At 37.6% G+C, this 21716-nt stretch overlaps 1 protein-coding gene and 1 long non-coding RNA gene across 4 annotated transcripts; one reads left to right on the forward strand and one right to left on the reverse strand.

Annotated features, from left to right (window-relative positions):
- Positions 1–82: 82 nt before the first annotated feature.
- LOC127966187 (gastrula zinc finger protein XlCGF8.2DB) lies at positions 83–21166 on the reverse strand. Of its 2 annotated transcripts, none has more exons than XM_052567024.1 (3): positions 20944–21166; positions 20254–20465; positions 83–1763 (listed from the first exon to the last, which is right to left on the reverse strand). In XM_052567024.1, exons 2-3 carry the CDS (start codon positions 20417–20419, stop codon positions 835–837), a joined length of 1095 nt encoding a protein of 364 aa, XP_052422984.1. In that variant the 5' UTR covers positions 20420–20465; positions 20944–21166; the 3' UTR covers positions 83–834. The 2 variants fall into 2 exon arrangements, with proteins under 2 accessions (XP_052422984.1, XP_052422985.1); XM_052567025.1 differs by lacking the exon at positions 20944–21166 and adding an exon at positions 2863–2935 and having other exon boundaries at positions 20254–20411.
- Positions 9774–11251, forward strand: LOC127966205 (uncharacterized). Of its 2 annotated transcripts, none has more exons than XR_008155565.1 (3): positions 9774–9811; positions 10825–10905; positions 11121–11251. It is a non-coding gene; the product is annotated as an uncharacterized LOC127966205 (long non-coding RNA). The 2 variants fall into 2 exon arrangements; XR_008155566.1 differs by having other exon boundaries at positions 11027–11170.
- Positions 21167–21716: the final 550 nt, after the last annotated feature.

The raw sequence follows: 21716 nt of genomic DNA on the forward strand, positions 1-21716 counted from the left end.
GTCTTGACCAGGACCACACCCATAAATGCAAACATTCTTATGAGTTTATATATTTTTTTTTTCAGCAGTCATGCTTTGTGTATTTCACAATGATGGATATTTATTAAACTTGTCACTTTGATGGTGGATGGCCATACAGGTCCAAATGACAGTCATCAGTGACAACTGAAGATTCAGTTAAAAGCATAAGACTTTGGACAATAATACACACAGTCATGCAGTGCTGATGTCTTTAACATTAACAATTTGAGAACAAAGTATTACAATAAAAATTTGTATGGTTTGATGTGACATGAGCAAAGCAATCGTTAGATTTAATCACCATTGGTAGTTTGATTTATTGTAATGCTTCTTTTTCTTAGATGGTCAGAACAAAAGTGGCAGCCATGCTACTTGTTCAGATTACATTTTCCAGTGAAATTTCTTATTTTAGTGATACTTCCAAAACATAGTATCTGTAATACCAGAGTACAGTGAATATCTACACTGGTGTAGTAGCTGAAGTATAGACACAGTCCTCGAAACATTAGATTAATCCATGCTGAGGAGCCTTGCTGAATCAAAAACCACAGACATATGAAAATTCTGCTGATAACTGCAGGTTTCCAACCGAGATGGCGACAATGAGGCAAAACCTGCACAACTACTTCAAACAAAATAATTACAGTTATTCTGACCAGTCCTCAAGAATTCTACAAAAATGTCAACATTCCAAATAAATCCAGAAACATTAACTGCATGAAAGTAACAACAAAAACATATTACAATCACTTTAACTTGTGCCTTGTTCCCATATGCCCAAACAAACCGAGCTATGGGGGAAAACATGCCACCCTAAGATTTTTCTCCCGTGTGAATTCTCATGTGCCAGTTAAGGCTTCCTTTATGAGTGAAACTCTTTCCACACTGTTGGCAGGTGTAAGGCTTCTCTCCAGTGTGAATTCTCATGTGGACTTGAAGGTTTCCATGCTGATGAAAACTCTTTCCACACTGAGGGCATGTGTAAGGCTTCTCTCCAGTGTGAACAGTCATGTGCCAGTTAAGGCTTCCTTTATGAGTGAAACTTTGTCCACACTGTTGGCAAGTGTAAGGCTTCTCTCCAGTGTGAATTCTAATGTGGTTGCTGAGGCTTCCTTTTTGGCTGAAACTTTTTCCACACTGTTGGCATGTGAAGGGACTCTCTCCATTATGTATTCTCATGTGGACTTCAAGGTTTCCATGTTGAGAAAAACTTTTTCTACACTGCTGGCAGGTGTAAGGCTTTTCTCTGGTATGAATTCTTATGTGCCTGTCTAAGCTTCCTTTATGATTGAATCTCTTTCCACACTGTTGGCATGTGTAAGGCTTCTCTCCGGTGTGAACTCTCATGTGGTGACTAAGGCTTCCTTGATGACAGAATATTTTTCCACACTGTTGGCATGTGAAGGGACTCTCTCCATTGTGAATTCTCATGTGGACTTTAAGGTTTACACGTTGAGCAAAACTCTCGCCACACTGCCTGCAGGTGTAAGGCTTTTCTCCAGTGTGAATTTTTATATGCCTTTCTAGATTTCCTTGTTTATTGAAACTCTTTCCAAACCGAAAGCAAGTGAAATCACTTTTAACTGTTCTAGTCTTCTGAGATTTTTTCCATGTGGAAATCTTGTCAGTCTTCGAACACCTTAAAGATTTCTTTTCAGCTGTGAAATCATGCTGATTTTCGTATTGATCTTTCTCTTCAATGTCACAGAGTACTTCTTTCTCTTTTTTTAATGCCATTAGGTCTAATGTGAAAAAACAAACAAGAGTTATCCCCCATTTAATGGCACAATACATCAGACATCAAAACATTTAGGTAAAACGTAATGCAATAAAAACTACAACATGTATGCTTGATCCTGAGCTTGTCCCATCTTTTTAAAACATATTTTTAAATTCACTATCGTTACTTATTTTCAAAGATTACATTTATTATGATTTGATATTAGGATTTCATAGCTTATCATAAAACTGTGAACTGATTATATGTATTTTTTTTTCCTTTTTAGCCAACTGCAAACAGGCCTTAAGGAAAGCTGAGGAAAATGGTTCTCTGCATTTCCTAGAGACAAGGCTATACTTCCACACACTAATGTTGTGTTTGTACTGGTTACAACTCAGAGCCCTGAATGAATGACACATTCAAACCTCTCTCTCTTCCCGGAATAGACTTCCAGGAGGATTTTTTGTAATGATATAATTTAATATAATAACCTTATTTAATGTTTCTGTCATTTTTGTAAAATATTTAAATATAACCAGTTTCTTTTAATATGATAAACTCAGGAACTCATTAGTGAGTCAAGCTGCAATATCATTAAAAAAAAAAAATCTTTGTTTATTATTACTCTTGATGTTGTAATAATGATTATAAATTTGTATTAACCCTTGTGCGTTGTTGGGGACGTTTTCGTAAACGTTGGGGTAAAGTTGAGTCTTATTTTGGCCACAACATTCTCTGTGTTTGAGCTAATGGAATGATTTTTGGTGACAAATCTTATTTTGACCCATATTTTGGGGAAATGCTTTGATTTAAAAAAAAAAATAATCTACGGTACACTGTGGGCAAATTCACTACCCTTTTGGGATGTTCGTGGATGAAAACATCCACTAAATGAAACTGCTGTAAAAATGTGTCAGATAAATATTTTTTTCAATTTTTTTTGCATAAATCTATTAATCAACCTCAGTCCTGATCAAAACTACCAATTTTTTAAAACAATTCCAAGATTTAAACTTTTTAATTATCAAGTTCATAAATGATGTCACTGATTTGGGAAACCCCATCCACAAAATTACATATTTTCAATATAAAAAGTGATTGTGGACTGGATATTTTTTTACCTTTTATGGGCATGTCAAATATTTGAAACAAGATTGGCTTTGATGCATTGTTAGTATCCATAGTTGGTTTTCCCTGTTGGGAAGAGGTAACATTTGTTATTTTTTACAGCTGATCACTAGGTGGGACCATTAACCCTTTAGATAGGCCTGTGCAAAAAAAGGCATAGTTTCTGGCTTGTATGGAGTTATATGGAGTATAATAGCAAATGATAGTGTGTGTGTGTGTGTGTGTGTGTGTGATAGAGAGAAATAGAGGGTGTGAGAGAGACCTTTGTGCACTTACCTTGATGTACAGTTATCTAAAAAAATCATGGGAACAGGAACAGCTGATCATAGCTGTATATGGATAGCCATTTTTAAATAAATTTAGTAATAGAGCTACTGCAAGTGATTTTTAGTGCTGCAAATCCATTTATCCTTTGATGAAATGTACGCGTCTTCATGGAGAGAGCAGGTCATGGTTGCTTAGCAACGGCAGACGATAAATATTTTTTTCAAATTGTTTTGGGATAAATCTATTAATCAACCTCAGTCCTGATCAAAACTACCAATTTTTTTAAAACAATTCCAAGATTTAAACTTTTTAATTACCAAGTTCATAAATGATGTCACTGATTAGGGAAAAAAAAACCACAAAATTACATATTTTCAATATAAAAAGTGATTGTGGACTGGATTTTTTTTACCTTTTATCACAGTCTTGGGCATGTCAAAGATTTGAAACAAGATTGGCTTTGATGCATTGTTAGTTTTTGTGCAGCATTAGATTAAAATTTTTTCTCCCTAATTTGTTGTTGGTGGCTGTTTTTGCCCCATTGACTTCCATTATAATGACATTTTTGATTGCAAAGCCATGACACCATATAATCATGCATTCTTGATTGTTTGTGGGTTTCCCTTTTGGGAAGAGGTAAAAAAATTTTTTTTACAGTTGATGACTAGGTGGGACCATTAACCCTTTAAATAGGCCTGTGCAAAAAAATGCTTAGTTTCTGGCTTCTATATGGAGTTATATGGAGTATAACAGCAAATTATAGTGTGTGTGTGTGTGTGTGTGTGTGTGAGATTCTTGATTTTCGGTGGTTTTCCCTGTTGGGAAGAGGTAACATTTGTTATTTTTTACAGCTGATCACTAGGTGGGACCATTAACCCTTTAGATAGGCCTGTGCAAAAAAAGGCTTAGTTTCTGGCTTGTATGGAGTTATATGGAGTATAATAGCAAATTATATTGTGTGTGTGTGTGTGTGTGTGTGTGTGATAGAGAGAGAGAGGGTGTGAGAGAGACCTTTGTGCACTTACCTTGAATGTACAGTTATCTAAAAAAATCAAAATATGCACCTCATGCTCTCAGAACTACATGGAGTAAACAATAAAAAAAAGAAGTGTATTTATGCACCTGCTGCCTTTTGATGGTGAAAAGTACAGATGGCCTATATGTGAAATCCTCCTCTTTTCTTGATGGTAAAGCCAGTCTAAAACCTTAAAATCCTGTAAAAAAAATCTACTTCGCATCAAATTTATGAACATAATCTATTATGAACCAAAATGCAATACCAACTTCAAATAAGCTGCAGCTCGCTGGAGGGGTCACGCTACATAATCATTTCTAAAACTTTGGTACAAGTCAAGCCCTTTCTCGTGTTGCTTGCTGCTCTTCTCACAATTAAATATCCAGCACAATGGCATGCAAGTGTTTAAATCCTCGTACTTTGCTTTTGTTTAGTCTATTCTCTTGTTAAGTCTGACGTCACGTAGCAGCGCTTGTCCAAACGTCCAAACGCTCTATCAGTTACCACGAGAAAACAACAAAAGGTGCTAATATAAACTTACAATGTTATAGAATAATAGCGAAAAAGTTATAATTTTAACCTTTAACTCCATACCGAAGTGCCAGATAGCCAGATAACCAGACAATGAAAATATTAATATAAAATAAATATATAAAAATTATTTGTGTTTGGGACGCTGTGAGCACGGAGACTGTAGTGCATATCGTAAGTTTGAAAGCGTTTAACTTAAATTATGAATATGAATAAATAGTGCTCATAAACGGCTGCTGAGGTCATATTCTCAAGTGAAGCGAGTTGAGGCCTGGACCCGGAAACAGCGCTTCTTACGTCATCACTTAACAACCGAATACTTTCACCACCATTAAAAGGCAGCAGGTGCATAAAAACACTTTTGTTTACTCCATGTAGTTCTAAGAGCTGAGGTGAGATTTTCTGAAATACATTAAGGTAAGTGAGCAAAGGTCTCTCTCACACACACTCTCTCTCTCTTTCTCACACACACACATATACAAGTCAGAAACTAAGCTTTTTTTGCACAGGCCTATCTAAATGGTTAATGGTCCCACCTAGTGATCAACTGTAAAAATAACTAATTTTACCTAAAAGGGAAAACCACAAACAATCAAGAATGCAAGATTACAAGGTGTCATGGATTTGCAATCAAAAAAACAAAAAAATCGACTAAGGAGCCATTGGCTCCTATAAGAAAAAAACTTAGGTGCCAAATGATTTTTTTAGGTGTCACAGAATAAACAATTTTATGTGTTTTATTTAAATTATTTATTTTAAATTTTAACTTTTTAATCATACTGACGTGTTTATGTCTCATCTATTCTTGACTTTATCAGCATTTTAATCCATCTTGTAGATGACCTGGGAATGAAGGTTCGCTTAAAGTGGGAGCTAAATGTATTTTCCAACTTGAAATATACAGTAATGCGTTGTTTATTACACAAAATCTGTCCCAATATCATGGACCATAAGCATCACTTGGCCCCTGAGTATAGTTTGGGGTCCTCCTCAATGCATCCTGTAAATGTTGTCATACTCTCTTACAAATAAAGGTGCTTCATGATACCATAGAAGAACCTTTTTTTCCTGTCTAAATGGTTTCATAAAGAACCTTTAACATTTAAAGACAATAACAGATTATGAAAAGGTCAGAAAGAGATTGTTCTTCAAAGAGCCTTTGACTGAATGGTTCTTTGTGGAACCAAAATTGTTCTGTGAAGAACCTTTTAAGCTCCTTTATTTTTAAGAGTGCATGTCTTTCACACTTTCAGTCTGTTTTTCTTAATTAGTAAAATAAAATTTTATAGGAGGAGTTGAATCATGTAGACAACAGGTTAAGTATAAATATTAAAATTCAATAGCTAAATAGCAAAATGCTCCTTTATATTTATTTTTCTGACTGACTAATGAGCTTATGGACACCGAAAGGTTACTGAGGTTAATATTACGTTGCAATGTTTACAAGCTTTACACGTTTTCCGCAGTTCCGCTCAAGTTTGTTATTTCAAATGTAGGCGCGCGGTATGTGTGAGTGCTCATAATGGAAGCGACGCGCTTGTTTTTTTCCAGGCGCGCCCGCACCGCATCGAGTTAAAAACATCTCAACATCTTTTCAGAATCCCGCAAGCGCACCGCAGGTCATGTGACAAGAACCAACCAATCAGCTTCATCCTTTCCAGTACCAACGAAAGCTCAGCCAAGACGAAGGAACAGCTGATCATAGCTGTATATGGATAGCCATTTTTAAATAAATTTAGTAAAAGAGCTACTGCAAGCAATTTTTAGTGCTGCAAATCCATTGCTGAAATGTACGCGTCTTCATGGAGAGAGCAGGTCATGGTAGCTTAGCAACGGCAGACGCCTCAGGAGCGAAAGAGCCCGAAGGCTTTTGTAAAAAAAAATCATAAAGCGGCGCACCAAGCGTTTTCCACGTGTTTCTAGGCACGATGTGTGAACGGCCCCTGAACAAACACCAAAACTGCATTTATTGTTTGAATTTTGTTATGAATTTGAAATAATTTTAAAGCTGATACTTTGTAAATAAAAAAGTAACAAAGCACAAAGCGATTACTGGACGGCAAGTGCACTTCAAATAATGAAGTTCATGCATTAACAGAACACAGCATGGACTAAGATCTAAGAAGAAGCCTTATGATTATAAACGAGAACTGTTAACGATATTGCCAATATCCACACAGATGACAGCTTTACATGTTGTAGTTTGTTCAAGTTATGTATGAAATAGACGCTGTTTTTCTGCACTTTCTCTTCAAGCCTCCATCATTTCTGGCACAGGTTTATCATGTGTGTGTCAGCGCTGCTGCGCGGCAGATGAGGACTGTTTAAAACTCTTTTTCCCACTAAAACTTCAATGCGCATTCTCTCAATGCGCAAACATAACAAAAGATGTGAATGCAAAATAATCAGGAAAAAAGGCATTACATGCAATTTTTGTTAAGATCTCATGTAAATACATACGCCTAGTCGCCAGTGGTGACCTCAGCAAAAACTTAACTCGCATTTTAATCTTTATGGTTGCAAAAGCGACCGTTTTAGTCGCAGTTTGGAGCCCTGAATAACAAATGTTACCTCTTCCCAACAGGGAAAACCACCAACAACAAATGAGGGAGAAAAAAATTTAATCTAATGCTGCACAAAAACTAAAAATGCATCAAAGCCAATGTTGCTACTAATCTTTGACATGCCCAAGACTGTTATAAAAAGTAAAAAACACTTTTATATTGAAAATAAGTCATTTTGTGGGGTTTTTCCCCCAAATCAGTGACATCATTTATGAACTTGGCAATTAAAGAGTTAAAATCTTGGATTTTTTAAAAACATTTGATAGTTTTGATCAGGAGTGAGGTTGATTAGCAGATTTATGCAAAAAAAAATTTTTTAAAGTATTATGAATCTGATACATTTTTACAGCAGTTTAATTGAGTGGATGTTTTCATCCCGAACAACTCGAAAGGGTAGTGAATTTGAACAATCCACAAGGGTTAATAGAAAGTTTTTTTGAGGGGGAGGATCTCATATTCTGGTCTGTGATAAACATAACTATACTTTGACATTTTGTTGTACAATGTAAACTGCACACACTCACACCCCAACCATTCACATTAACATATATGGAAATATAAACAACTATTTCAAGATTGGCGTTTTCTGCACAGTTGTGTGTGTAATGTGCATTTCAGAGCAAAATGTCAAGCATCGTCAAGTCATTTACATTATTTTACTAATTTATTGAATAAAATACAGGAAAATCTTGAGAGAAGTGGTGGAGAAATAGTCTTTATAAGTCAGGTTTTATCATCACAGCTAAATACATAATAAACACAATTGGGAATTCACATCCACAATTTTTTGTTTTTTGTCATTAATTGTGCACACATTTATGCATTTAGCTGACACCTTACAATGTATTCAGGCTGTATGCTTATTTTATCAGTATGTGTGTGTTCCCTGGGAATTGAACCCACAACCTTTTGCATCGCTAAAACAATGCTCTACTACTGAGCCACAGAGTTTAATATTTATTATTCCACCTTTGATATTACATATTCTTCTTGCTATTATTCATTAGTTTTTTGTGGTATTATTATTTGTGCTTTTATAAATCTATTACATCACTTATATACTTTTATACAGTATAACATCACTTCTACTATATTTTTGTACTGTGCACTGTATCAGTGCATAATCTTTTACCACTGTAAGTTTTACTGCATCCATAAGGATTATCAGTTGCATTTGTTATTGTTTGTTGTGGAGTTATCTGTAGGCTATAGTGCTCAAAATCAAAATAATAATCAAAATAAATAGTTAAGTAAAAGACTACCAATGTGTTACTTTTTTATTTTTATTTGCTGGTTGTATTAAATTTTCTCAATGATGGTAATTTATTAGTTTAAAGATGTATTATTTTTATTTTCTTCCTTTATTTCAAAGGGAATGAGCTGTGTTCTGACATGAAGCACAAAAAAAAAAAAAAAAAAAAAAAAAAAAAAAAAAAAAGCTGAAGACAGAGAAAGCAATGAAACAATTCAATTTAATCTACATTCAAATTACATGCATATGCCACAGATATATTACATTGAAATTATAATTATAAACCAAGTGTGAGCGTTTACAATTTCTCACGAAAATGTATAATTTTCCAAACCTAACTAAATAAATGGAAGCAGAGTTATTTTTAACTGCATGTGGATCATTGAAATCACTTGATAAATGTAAATGTGATCCAAAAAAAAAAAAAAAAAACCTGCAGCTTCCCCATTTACTGCCATTTATCAAGGCATTTTTGCCCTCACAAACATGGCGGAAGTGTTGATGTATCGCAGCAACATATCAAAACGGCCAATGAGGAGACTAGATATATATTATGTCTATGCTTGGAACCTCCCTCCTGCAGAGTTTAGCTGGCACAGGTCGGAGCGGACCACAGGTGTTGCGAGTGTGGGATTACAAATTTATAAAATGTTAAAACTAGGTTCCAATGTAATAGCATATGAACTGAAAACGTTTTGATATACATTTTGAGGTAAATCAGGAAAATCAGGTGTCTGAGATAATGTCCTTTTGTCTTTTTGCTCTTCCTTGCCATTTGGTTTTTTTAAGCTCAAGACACAGCTGTGCCTTTTGTCTCTGATACTGTCAGGCACCTCTGTATTTAAATGACACTGTTATGCTGATAAGATCAAGGCTGGGAAGTTGCCAGTGTCTGGTATCTTCCTGATTGCATTTGCATGCTTTGTTAAAATGGTCTCCACCTCTACTGTATGGATCCCTCCCACTTGAATGTATAAAAACTACAATGTCTTAAGAACAATTTAGACTATTGATGACTACAGCGCCACGCAGAGCGTTCTCAATAAAAGAATCCTGCTGAAGATTACCCAAGAGTCTCCTGGTCTTCGTTTCTAAATTCCCAACACGAGTCACGCCCCTTCCTAGTTTCCACCTCGAGGAGGTCCCAAGAGCACCCCAATGACCAGACACACAAGAGAAGTTAAGTATAATTAAAACAACTTTATTTAAATTATTTAAAAAGATAATTTAGGGAAGGAAAAAGGGGAATCTAAAATTGGATTTTCGTCTCTTGACAGGAGGGGACTGGGCCTGAGAAATCTGGAGGTCGTTAGGTAAGTGATCACAGGGGGAGAGGGAAAAGTGCTCTTTCGTCCTTTCGCAGAACTCCCACCAATCTCCTGACTGATCCTAAGTCCTTCCTTATCGGCTTGATTTCCCGTTGCGCCCTTCTCTTCTCCTGAAGGCAACAGAAAAACACGAGGAGTAATGGGTGAAACGGAGAAGAATGCCTTGTTCCTGTATTCGTTGCTCTTCGGGTTTTTCTTCACCAGCGTCTGGACAGCTCCTCTACTCCAATAGACCTCCTAGGTAAGTACAAGGTAACACACAAGCCCCTGGGGGCACAGGTAAGCAACAGAGGTAAGTATGTAGCAAGGTAACTGGGTCTTTCCCCTGGACGTACACCGGTGTATTCAGGTGAGTAACTTTTTACTCTCAGCACAGGTAGGTATTTAACAAGGTGACTGAATCTTCACGCTGGGCTTACAGAGCGTATTCAAGGTCAATAGCTTTCCCCACAATATCCGCACAATACCTTGTCTTGCATTCACACTTCACCTCCTTCAGGCTGGGTACGGGGAACGGAGTTATAGGTGGGCGTAGGTGGGATAAGTGGGCACCGCCACGGCAGCCTACGCTCTCTCCAACAGGATCTTTTCTCGGCCTGGAGGGCGAGTACAGACAACAGGGACACGGCACAGCACTGCAAAACTTCAGGTGTACACACGTCAAAGACAGACTCACCCACTGCACTACACACACTTCAGTGATTTTTAAGGTCGGTACTCCACACCCAGTCGGATTTCGTCCTGGAGGAGTTTACAGTCGCTGGCACGGTAAGTGCTCCAAACTTTGCGGTGTAGCCACAGCCAAATAACATCCGTTCACCCCCACTTTACTTCGGCTCACCCACTCGTCTCGTCCTCCACAATGGGGCCGCTCAAGCTATTAGACACTCCAGCAGATATTAGTTATCCATATCCAAGTATGAACAATGATATATAAACAATCTAATGTACTCACAGTCTTCGTGATACTGATCTTCTCCCGCTCTTTCTCTCCCCAGCTTCTTACGGACACCCGAAAGTGTTATCGTTGTTCCACAATGGCGCTATTTTCCTGCGGGACCTTCATACAACAGACACGGGTGAGTATGGCTTCTTTCCACAAAACTTCGCTTTGGCAAACCTGTTCCAGTAGTCGTATTTAAATCCTCTAATTTGCTTAGCGACTTCACAATTGCTCTCATCTGCTTCGCCCTACTCCAGGGCCCAAAACACTCCGTCTCACTCGTGGCGTTCCTTGGGAAGCAAAACAACACTCCTTCCTGTATCTTCAATGCTTTCTTTATACTCCCTTCAGCGTCCAAACTGCCCCATCTGCGATCGCCACGTCATTGAACACACCTGCCGAAGATTTCCCTTGATTCGGGATGTCCGGAGTTTGCGGAAGAGACGAGTGCTTATACTCTTCGGTCTGGGCGGAACTTCTCCCCTCACTTTCGGTTCCGCCTTCGAAGTCACTCCGTGACATAGCTACAACCCTAATCAAACACTAATCATTTTTATCTGAGTATTATGACCAGTACTTTGTTTGATCTGCTGGATCCTGTTCTGGAAAATGTCAGATTTGTAATTTTTGCATGCCGGTAGGCCTACTTTTTTTTTAAAATCTTGCAATTACAGTGCATTATATCGTGTGTGCGTGCAGACGAGACTGAGCGAGTGCGGGTTTGGCAAGATTTGGAGGTTATTGCTCACGTCTCATTCAGCATAAATACAAATGTTTCTTTATTTGCAATGATTTGAATGTTAAACTATTATTTATCATGTAAAATAGGCTTGTACTTCACATGCATTAGACGGAAAAGATCGATAGATCATTAGACTGGATCGATATACTTAAGTCTATTTAAACTAACCAGTGTAACCTTTTATATGTTTGGTTGACTGCATTTTATTTTGATAATGAACAGACTGTGATGTAAGTTTGAATCGCTAAAATATGTGGGGGGGGGTGCGTGAGGCACCACGCGATTCTACAGCTGAGACATAAAACAACAACAACAACAACAACAAAAAACTAAGAAAAACTTGTTGGGAATAAGATATAGTCCGCAAAAGGGTTTACTTTTATTTGTGCATTCACAATAAAAAAGAGAAGATTTGTGCTCTTGTAAAATAAAGCGAACAAACAGAATATGCATCGTCATCCTTTAATTTCAGTGAACCTGTTTATGGAGCGCGCGATAAATCCATTATCTTAAAGGTTCCACGACATGAACTTTTTTTTGTTTTTTTAACATTAATATGAGTTTCTCTAGCCTGTCTAGTGGCTAGAAATGTTGATAGGTGTAAACCAAGCCCTGGGTGTCCTTCTCTGCCTTTGAGAAAACGAGAGATCAGACGGCCGATCTGGAATCTTCCCCATATGAAAGGTTAACTCTTCTTTCTCTGCTGTGTCCGCCCAAACATTTACATTTAATTCAGTCTCAATGTCAGCATTACAAACAGACTTTTACGAAATGGATGCGACAGCACCACCACAAACAGTGTAACAGGGTTCATTAATGCCTGATCTGTGATCAGTGATTTCTGATGTGTAGCTAATTATTCAAGTTCACACTTTCTTTCTAAATAGTTTAATACTGTTTCAGTAAATCAAGCCAGTGACTAAACAATCAACTTCACATTGTTTCTCTTAGTAGCATAGCATGAAACAAATCTGTTATTTAAATTGTGATTAAACTACAGAAAGCGATTAAAGAAGCTCCCTTTATATTGTTCGGAGCTGTCAATCACACATCATGAGTATATCTGCACACTTACCCAAACTGCCGTTATAATCAATGACACTGTTATGCTGCACAGCGCAGCTCTTACTGTATTCATTTCAATATTGTATTTGCTGTTAGTTGTGGTGAAAGCATTTTGTGAAAGAAAACGTGTTGCAATGACGAGATGTGATAAACAGACTCTATCCTCAATGCTCATCACTGCAGCCTTTCATGTGATGGGAAGAGATCTAAAAAATAATGCTATAATCAACACTTTGTCACGGTGTCTGGTCTGTGTTTCCCTGGGTGTCCACTAGTGGTCTCACTTCCCCAAAGTCAAGTCACCGTTGATCTTCGAGAGCAAAGTCAAGTCACCGATGATCTTCCTGAATCCAGACAAAACACCATGGATCAAACCAAGGCTCTCCACGTCTCTGCTGAACTTCCAGAGCCTCGTCAGCCAAACTCCCTGAGCACTCGACTTATCCTGTCAGGGCTATGGAGACCATCTACCATCTCCTCTGGCCCACGGAGGCCACCCTCAACCTGTTCATGTTCTCAATTTCAGGCTCACCTAACCAGACTTGCTCTCATGTGCCATCAATCCCACTGTGGTGGTCTTCTGTGCTGCCCTGGATTCCTGCCCTGTCGGCTCGGCTCTGGGCCCCTGAAGTTTCTGTTCCCTCCTGGGGCCCGTTCTTCGTACGTCGCTAACTCAGTTAGCAGGATTTGAATGTTGACGATTTGGTGTGATCTTGGATCGTTTGGTTCTTCGAAGCTCATCCCGGAGCTGCTGTCATAGCAACAGGTCCGTGAGCTTAAACCTGCTCGGGAGCAGCTTATTTCAGGTAAACAGGATTAGATCGCTTCTTTTCAACCAGAACTGATACAAAAAAATGTCTGCTACCACCGCTACTTTATTACAAGAGTATCGTACTGATCCAAGGACAATAATTTAAAATAATAATCATTTAAAAATAATATAAAAATGTTGTGTAGTCCATAACAGCCTACTATAGACACAGCCAGTTTTACTCACTGAAATATTTATTTGTCAAAATTATTACTTCATAATTGTATTAGAGTCTTACACACATGCTATACAGATAATAGAGTGGTGCATTATTTTGAGTGATGACTGCTATTATAAGAGTGGCTTGATGGAGCGCAGGAGATGCAGATAACATGATATTGACCCTAAAGAAACTTTCATTAATGCTGTCACATAACAAATCTGTCCCAATATAAAATGAAATGAATAGATAAATTCTACATGCAAATAAAAATGCAAAGACTGCACAACTATTATAAATTGCGAATCAAAATAATTGGGAATCATGAAAAAATTATAATAAAATAAAAACATGTATCTATTATCTGTTTCATGTATCTATTATAACATTTATGTAGTTTTGTTTGCTTTGCTGTTTCCTTATAAAAGTCCAGAAATTTGTCAAGTTTTTCGTCAGGTGTCGTTTTAAATTATATGACGTCATTACATTGCCGTCCTGCCACCAGCCAATCGCTGCACTGCTGATCATGGTTTCGAGTATCGATACATATCCCCTTTTAAGCCAACACATGAACGCGCAATTATCTCAGATAACTCAATCCAGCGATACTAATCATACACAACAGGTGTGTTCGAAGAACCCAATTAGCCGGATCATGATTAGCACGATGATATCATCTTGGATGTGTCACTTGATCTCGGATGTAATAAGCGACGTATGAAGAACAGGCCCCTGGCCTTGTGTTTTGTTGTTGTTTTGTTTTTTGTTTTCTCTCTGTTTTCCTCTATGGACCTGGCCCTCCGTCCCTCCCCCTGGTCCTCCACTGGTCCTCCTCCCTCCTGGTCTCCTTGTGGTTGTTTTGTTTTTGTTTTTTGCAATTCCTGTCTCTGTTTCTCTCTGTGGACCTATGCTGCTCATAGCTCCTGTAGTCTACACTGAACACTCAGAGTGCCCTCTCGCAGCTGGAGACGGTAATTTGAACTCTTGGTTCTTGGTTATAAATAAATGCGTCATTCCTCGTCATGACGTATTTTTGGACTGATGCAACTTAGGTGTGAAGTAAACCTCAGGAAACATAAAAAAAAAAAATGATAAAAAAGAAAATCCACTAATCCACATCATGGGACCTTTAATTAAGTTAGATACCATATTTTCCATACTATAAGTCACACTTTTTTCATAGTTTGGCGGGTCCTGCGACTTATAGTCAGGTGCAATTTATTTATAAAAATTAATTTGACGTGAACCAAGAAAAATGAAACAAAAGAAATCATTACTCAAACATGCTCAAGGGTAGACTACAGAAGCACTGAGCAGCATAAAGTGCCCTCTCGCGGCTGTAGACGGTATTGTTTTCTCTTGGTTCTAAATAAATGTGACATGTAGTCAGTCCAGTGCGACTTTTTTTCCTCGTCATGACGTATTTTTGGTCTGATGCGACTTAAGCCCTATTCGGACGGGACTAGTTTTCTAAAGTACGTTTGAGTTTCAATTCTTACCACCTGACGTCTGTGATTTTCATGTACCAATTCGGACGGGACTAACATCTCCGTGTTTATTACAGAGGTGGGAGGGTCTGTTTTGTGCATCTGGGCGTCACAGAGATCACGCGCTCTGAATGCGTGCATTGCATTCATTCAGAATGATGAGAGTATTATTACACAATAAATACTAAATAGCTACACTGTTAAAAATTTATTGTATTTTTACAGGAAACTCCTGGCAACTGATTGCCGTGAATTTACAGCAAACAATAAACAAGAAACATACTGTTGATTTAATACAACACAATTCTGCGTTGATACAGCAGTGTTGCTGTGATTACAGTAGCATTAAAGGGGGGGTGAAAAGCTCGTTTTCACTCAATATCCTGTTAATCTTGAGTACCTATAGAGTAGTACTGCATCCTTCACACTCCAAAAAGTCTTTAGTTTTATTATATTTATAAGAGAAAGATAGTCTGTATCGATTTTTCCCGGAAAAACACAAGTGGCTGGAGGCGTATCATGTGGGCGGAGCTAAAGAATCACGAGTGCGAATAGGCTTTTGCGTTGAGAGCGTTTGGAAGCTGTGACATTATTACCGTGAGGAAAAAACCATCAAAACAAACCATGGCTTACAGTCAGATTCAGCCGTTTATTTATGATCCAGAATCAGATCCAGAGGCTGAAACTGAACGAGAGCAGCAGTAGCAACGACTCGCTCCGAGCGGGGCTCGAACCCGGGTCTCTGGCATGGGAGGGGACGCACTAACAAGGAGGCAGAGATATTTGAAGCAGTTTTACTCACCGCATGCGGTTCCAACACACGATCATGACCCTTTTTCGTTGGGACTGCATTATCCTTAAGAAATAAACGATACGCAAATCCGGCGTCAAACTGGGCCTTGTTTGTAAAACAAGCATCTTCGAAATGCAGGCAACAAACACAAACTCCGTTGATGCTCTGTAAAAATAAACTCCATCCACTGGTCCCTTAATGCTGTTTCTCTTTTGGTAATCTGTGCAGGGTTGTCTTGCCCTGGCAACCAAAAACACACTCCTTTTGTGACATTTGGCGACGCTCTGGCTCTGATCAGTGAAGTCTGTTGTGCTCTCAGTGCTCTGCTATACGGGAGCGCGCGCTCTTCCGGCAGAAGTGCCTCAGGACACATATAAGGAAATTCCGCTCCATCTAACGTCACACAGAGCCATACTCGAAAAAAACTTTCCCAAACTTGTGACAAACCGGAAGAGGTATTTTTGGAACAGAAATACTCCTTCAAACGTACAACTTAATTTTTGAAACTTTGTCCATGTTTAGCATGGGAATCCAACTCTTTAACAGTGTAAAAAACTCAGTATGCATGAACTAGCATTTCACCCCCCCCCCCTTTAATACAATAAAATGTTGTATTTTGTATTGTTGTCGTACAATCCTCAACAGTGGTGACAATCCCGAAATTTTTTTTTTGCAGCAATGCATGCTGGGAGCCATGAACATGTTTTGTATGCTGGCATGAAACATGTCACCATTGTTGTGTTTAATACGCAAAATGTTGATGTCTGTGAGTGTATAAATAGTCTAAAACATGTTTTTAACAAAATGTTAGCAAAAACAATATTCATTCACTGTTAAACATCGGTGTACGAACCACAACAGTGTTTCAAATTAATTCTTTTTATATCAGTTGGGTCAATTAAACCCTTTTAGTTCAGTCAGTTGGTTGTTATTAAAACAGACTTGTTGATCTGCTTTATATATGCAGAAATGTTTTCTGAAAACAACTGCAACTGCAGAAAAAAGTATCGTAGCAAAAGTTGAGGGTCTAGAGCACAACTGAAGCAAACCCTGTGCTCTTTGATGGTGTTTGAATGACTGAGAGAATGTTGCAGGAACATTTTACTAACCTTAAAATAACATTATACTAATATGGAAACTGGACCTTTTTATGTTCTTGGAATGTTACACATCAACGTTCCTAGAATGTTGAATTTTTAAATCAAAATTAAGTTGAAAGAATGCTTGAGGAACATCATACCTTTTAAAAGTTTCTTTTAACGTTAAGAAAACTTTTTATGTTAGAAAGAATATGAAAGTACCAGTTTTAATGCTATCCCACAATGCTTTGTGGTGTCTGTAAAATAATGCTTCTACAGTGTAGTTACAATAATATTACAGCACTGTCCATCAATTTCCCATCATGCATTTGCATTTACAATAAAAACCATGAATAGAGTGTATTTTTGTAAAATATATTGTAAAATTACATCAATTGCTAACAGTGTAGTATAGCAAAACAATGTTAATGTGTGGTTCCTATAGTTTAAAATTTTTTGTTTAATTTTCATAAAGGTGCATATGTAATTAAAACATTATGTAACTGAGTGCATAAATGATCGTGAGTAATCTTACCTGATGCTGATATTACCATAGCCAGTATTAACAGTTTACGTGATCTTGCTCTTGATTTTATTATTTGTATTATTTTTTTTATTATTATTTATTTGCCGCTAAGCAAATATATCAAACATGCGCGCGTAAGAGCATCTACGGTAATTCACGTTGGCCAAAACACACAAGGAAACGCGTTGTGAAATAAAATATCACCGGCAATCACAGACATTCGCATTCGGACGGGATTAGTTTTCTCAGAGGATCACTGAGTTTGCTGAAAAACGGTAGGTAATTTGCTCTGGCATTATCACAGAGGTTGTGTGAGAAAAACACAGACCTGGCAGATTCGGACGGGATTAAAATCACCAAGTACGTCTGTGAAACGCAGATTTCACTAACGACCCCCTGTAAAACTAGTCCCGTCCGAATAGGGCTTTATACTTAGGTGTGACTTACCGAAAAATACGGTGTGTGTATAATATATATATATATATATTTGGGTTGTAACGGTACGCAAAAATCACGTTTCGGTACGTACCTCGGTTTTAAAGTCACGGTTCGGTTCATTTTCGGTACAGTAAGGGAAAGAAATGCAAACATTAAACTTCAGGTTGTTTATTACTATACACTTTTTAAAAAAATACTTTTTAATAATATATATATATATATATATAAATATATATATATATATATATATATATATATATATATATATATATATATATATATATATATATATAATAAAAAAAGAATAAGAAATAAAATACTGCTGTAAAGTTCTCCACTAAATAAAATACTCTCAGTCTCAAACCAATATGATATAATAAAATATAATGAAAAATATAAATAAATAGCTATGATTACAGTGCAGCATTACCAATCCCAGCTTGTAGGCCTGCTTCACCAGAACCGTGCCGTGCCTGCTGCTGTAGGTGACCGGGAGACCGCTGACAGACCAGGCTCTTGTCTTCATGACAACAACATCTATACTTCATGTTGAGCATAAATATAAAGCCTACTGATAAAGGACACCGTCAACAGTATTGACGGCAAAATAGACTATGTTTGACAGGTGATCGATAATTATTAATTTATTTTTTAAATTACATTTATATCTGAATTTATGTCAACCTATAGACTTTCAAACATCAAAGTGTCATGAATTAATATGTATTTGTGTACAAAATTACATATAAACATATTTTCCAATTCTATTTTGCCTGGAAAGGCTTCCAACACGCTTGTGTGTCGCGTGAAGAATAGGCGTCGGTTCTATTTCGAGCATGCACGCGTCTCACGCAGGCAGTCTGCAAGCTCTAACCTGGTAACATGGGAGCCGAATTAAAAACAGACACGCCACGCAGCTGAGACGCTTGCGCCACGCAGCCAGTGTGTCGCCGGCCTTTAGAGTCAGCTGCAGGGCGAGATTTGCGCTGAACGTGGAGACTTCCGCCAATTAATATGTTTGTTTGGAAACACGAAAATGTTCCGCACACAAAATATTGCATTCAGTCATTCGGTACACACATGCACCGTACCGAAGCCCTGTACCGAAACGGTCCCGTACGAATACACGTACCGTTACACCCCTAATATATATATATATATATATATATACATTTTTTTTTTTTTTTTTTTAGGCCTATTTCTTACATATATATACTAAGTACTGGTCATTCTCAGATAAAAATGTTTGTGACAAACAGTGTGTTTTCCACCAGCACCGGTGGCAGCACACACACACGCCACAGTTACGTTTGAGATATTTTTATTTTAAATGCCATAATGTCCATTGAAAACATTGCAATTGTGTTTTAAAATACAACAACAAGCACCAAACCATTTAAAGAGGCTTGTTCAGCGGTCAGTAAAATGATATCAAATGTGTGGCACAAATGTATTTTTATCAGATACTCAATCACATCTATTCATTTTCTTTTCATTTTATAATCCTGCTAGTAGCATTTTATTCAAAGTAAACTCACTTTCATTCAGGTGAGAAAGGTTTCTCTTGTTTTATTGAGTGGGTTTTGCACATCCTGTCATACGACTGCATCCGCATTAGGGTTAAGGAGTAATCAATTAATTGATCGTTAATTTAAACAACGATCGATCATGGGAAAGGAAATCATAAGATGCTTTCATTAAGCATGTTACATTTTGGCCACAGTGTGTCTGTTTATCTCCTTCTGGCAGCTTCAGTGTCATTTATTTATCCACGACAGCATTAAACCAACCATCTCAAAAATACACTCAGCAAAACATGGTCATTATTTATTTATTTATTAATAACATTTTGTGTCAATATTACACACCCCTAACATAACATCATCTATGAAAAAGGTTTTCCTAGATTGTTTTGTAAGTAATATTGTAGAATATTTAATATTATGCGTAATTGTGTGCAGACTAGGGTTTAACACAAGGTAATTCAGGGCACATTTTCTTAGATCTGGCCCTCAGCCTAAAATGAGTTTGACACCCCTGATTTGTGAATGTGTGACGCTTCATTATAATGAAGGCAGCACTAGTATTTCCTGTGGCTCAGTGGTTGAGCATTGCGTTAGCAGCACAAAAGGACATGGGTTCAATTACCAGAGAACGCACATACTGGTAAAAATAGGGTTATGTATATCCTGAATGCACTGTAAGTTGCTTTGGATAAAAAAATAAAAAAAAGTATTTCTCTGGTCATGCGTCGAACCCGATCCATGTCAAATTAAACCTTTAATTACGATGCTCATATGACATCTTCCAGGATATCACTGATTTCTGCAGAGCTGGATGTTTGAGGATCAAGAGTGAGTTCAGCTCTGAGAATGAAACTGACCTGTTTGCTCCTCATTATCTTTCAGACTGAATACTTCTTCGATCCTGATGCCTTCGCTCTCCTCTTTAATAAACACCTTCTTCGTTTGTTTCTCATGATCTTCTGGTTTGACTCTGTAAGCTTCTTCAATATTCATGTCTTCCCTCTCCTCTTTACTAAATGCCATCTTTATAACAGTGTCTCATCAGCAGGAGTTTGTTGGACACTCAGTTCTGTTTAAGATGAGAGTAACAGAAAGATAAATAAACCCAAACTAAATATCTGGGTGCATCTAACATTACACCATTAATAAAATAACACACCTTCTAATTAAAGATCACCTTTAGGTAGTAAAATTTTATATTTGCCATCTAAAGATTTGATGATCACATTTAATAGACTGCACTTCAATGAAAACATTTTCTCTTGGTTTAAGTTCTCATTAATCACGTTTGTGTTTGACCAGCACGTGACGTCAGCGAAGTTTAAAGAGCTCAGTTTTAAGACATGTTTATGATGAAGTGATTAAGGATATAGTGAAACCACACTCGCATTTTGTTACTCGTGTGTGGATGCGCTTTACTCACACGAATAACGTTAATAGCTTTTAAATAAAGCATTAATGTTACAGTAAATAAAAGAGTGATCCTGTGTCACTAGAAAAAAAAATTAAGTTTCTGTTTCTGCACGTTAAACGCTTTAAACACAAACCTTTCATATGAGCGCGGCGCATCCTCATGACGTCGTCTTCTTCTTCCCTTTCTTTGGCGGATCGCACCAGTTTCGCGCATTACCGCCTCCTACTGTGAACTCGATCCAGAGATTCCGTTTACTCCTCCTCCTCACAATGAAGAACCAGCGCTGTGTGTTCATCTCTTCTGGTTTATTTTTTATATATATACACACCTACATACACATATACCTAATTCAAATGATATTATAATTAAACCTGTGTTCAAATATTCAATTAAACCTGCTGTGTTCTTTGTTCTGGGTTTAACAAGTATCTCAAATTAATTTCAATGTCCTCTTTCCTCTGAACCTTTTCTAAAAATGTTTATCTGTGATCTTTATACATGTTCTACCGTCCCCGTCCCGCTTGCGTGTCGCGTGAAGTTGAATAGGCGTCGGTTCTATTTCTAGCATGCATGCGTTTTCCGCGCGCCTCACGCAGGCAGTCTGCAGGCTCTGGCCGGTGACCCACGTGTCCGTTTTTAATTCGGCTCCCATGTTAACAGGTAGAGCTTGCAGACTGCCTGCATGAGACCTCGAGCCGCGCGGAAAACGCGTGCATGCTAGAAATTAGGGCTGGGAATCGAGTCCAAAAAGAATCGATTCCGAGGCGTTGGGAATCGAAAATCGACTCCTCATTCAGTATTTTTCAGTTCAACAAAGCTTATTTATGGGAGTCTAATGGAAGGCTACATCCGACAAAGGCTGCACACATTTAAATTAACGAAAATTAACAGAAAGAAAACGAGCCG

This window comes from Carassius gibelio, chromosome B10, assembly GCF_023724105.1.
Source record: "Carassius gibelio isolate Cgi1373 ecotype wild population from Czech Republic chromosome B10, carGib1.2-hapl.c, whole genome shotgun sequence".
Lineage (NCBI taxonomy): Eukaryota > Metazoa > Chordata > Actinopteri > Cypriniformes > Cyprinidae > Carassius > Carassius gibelio.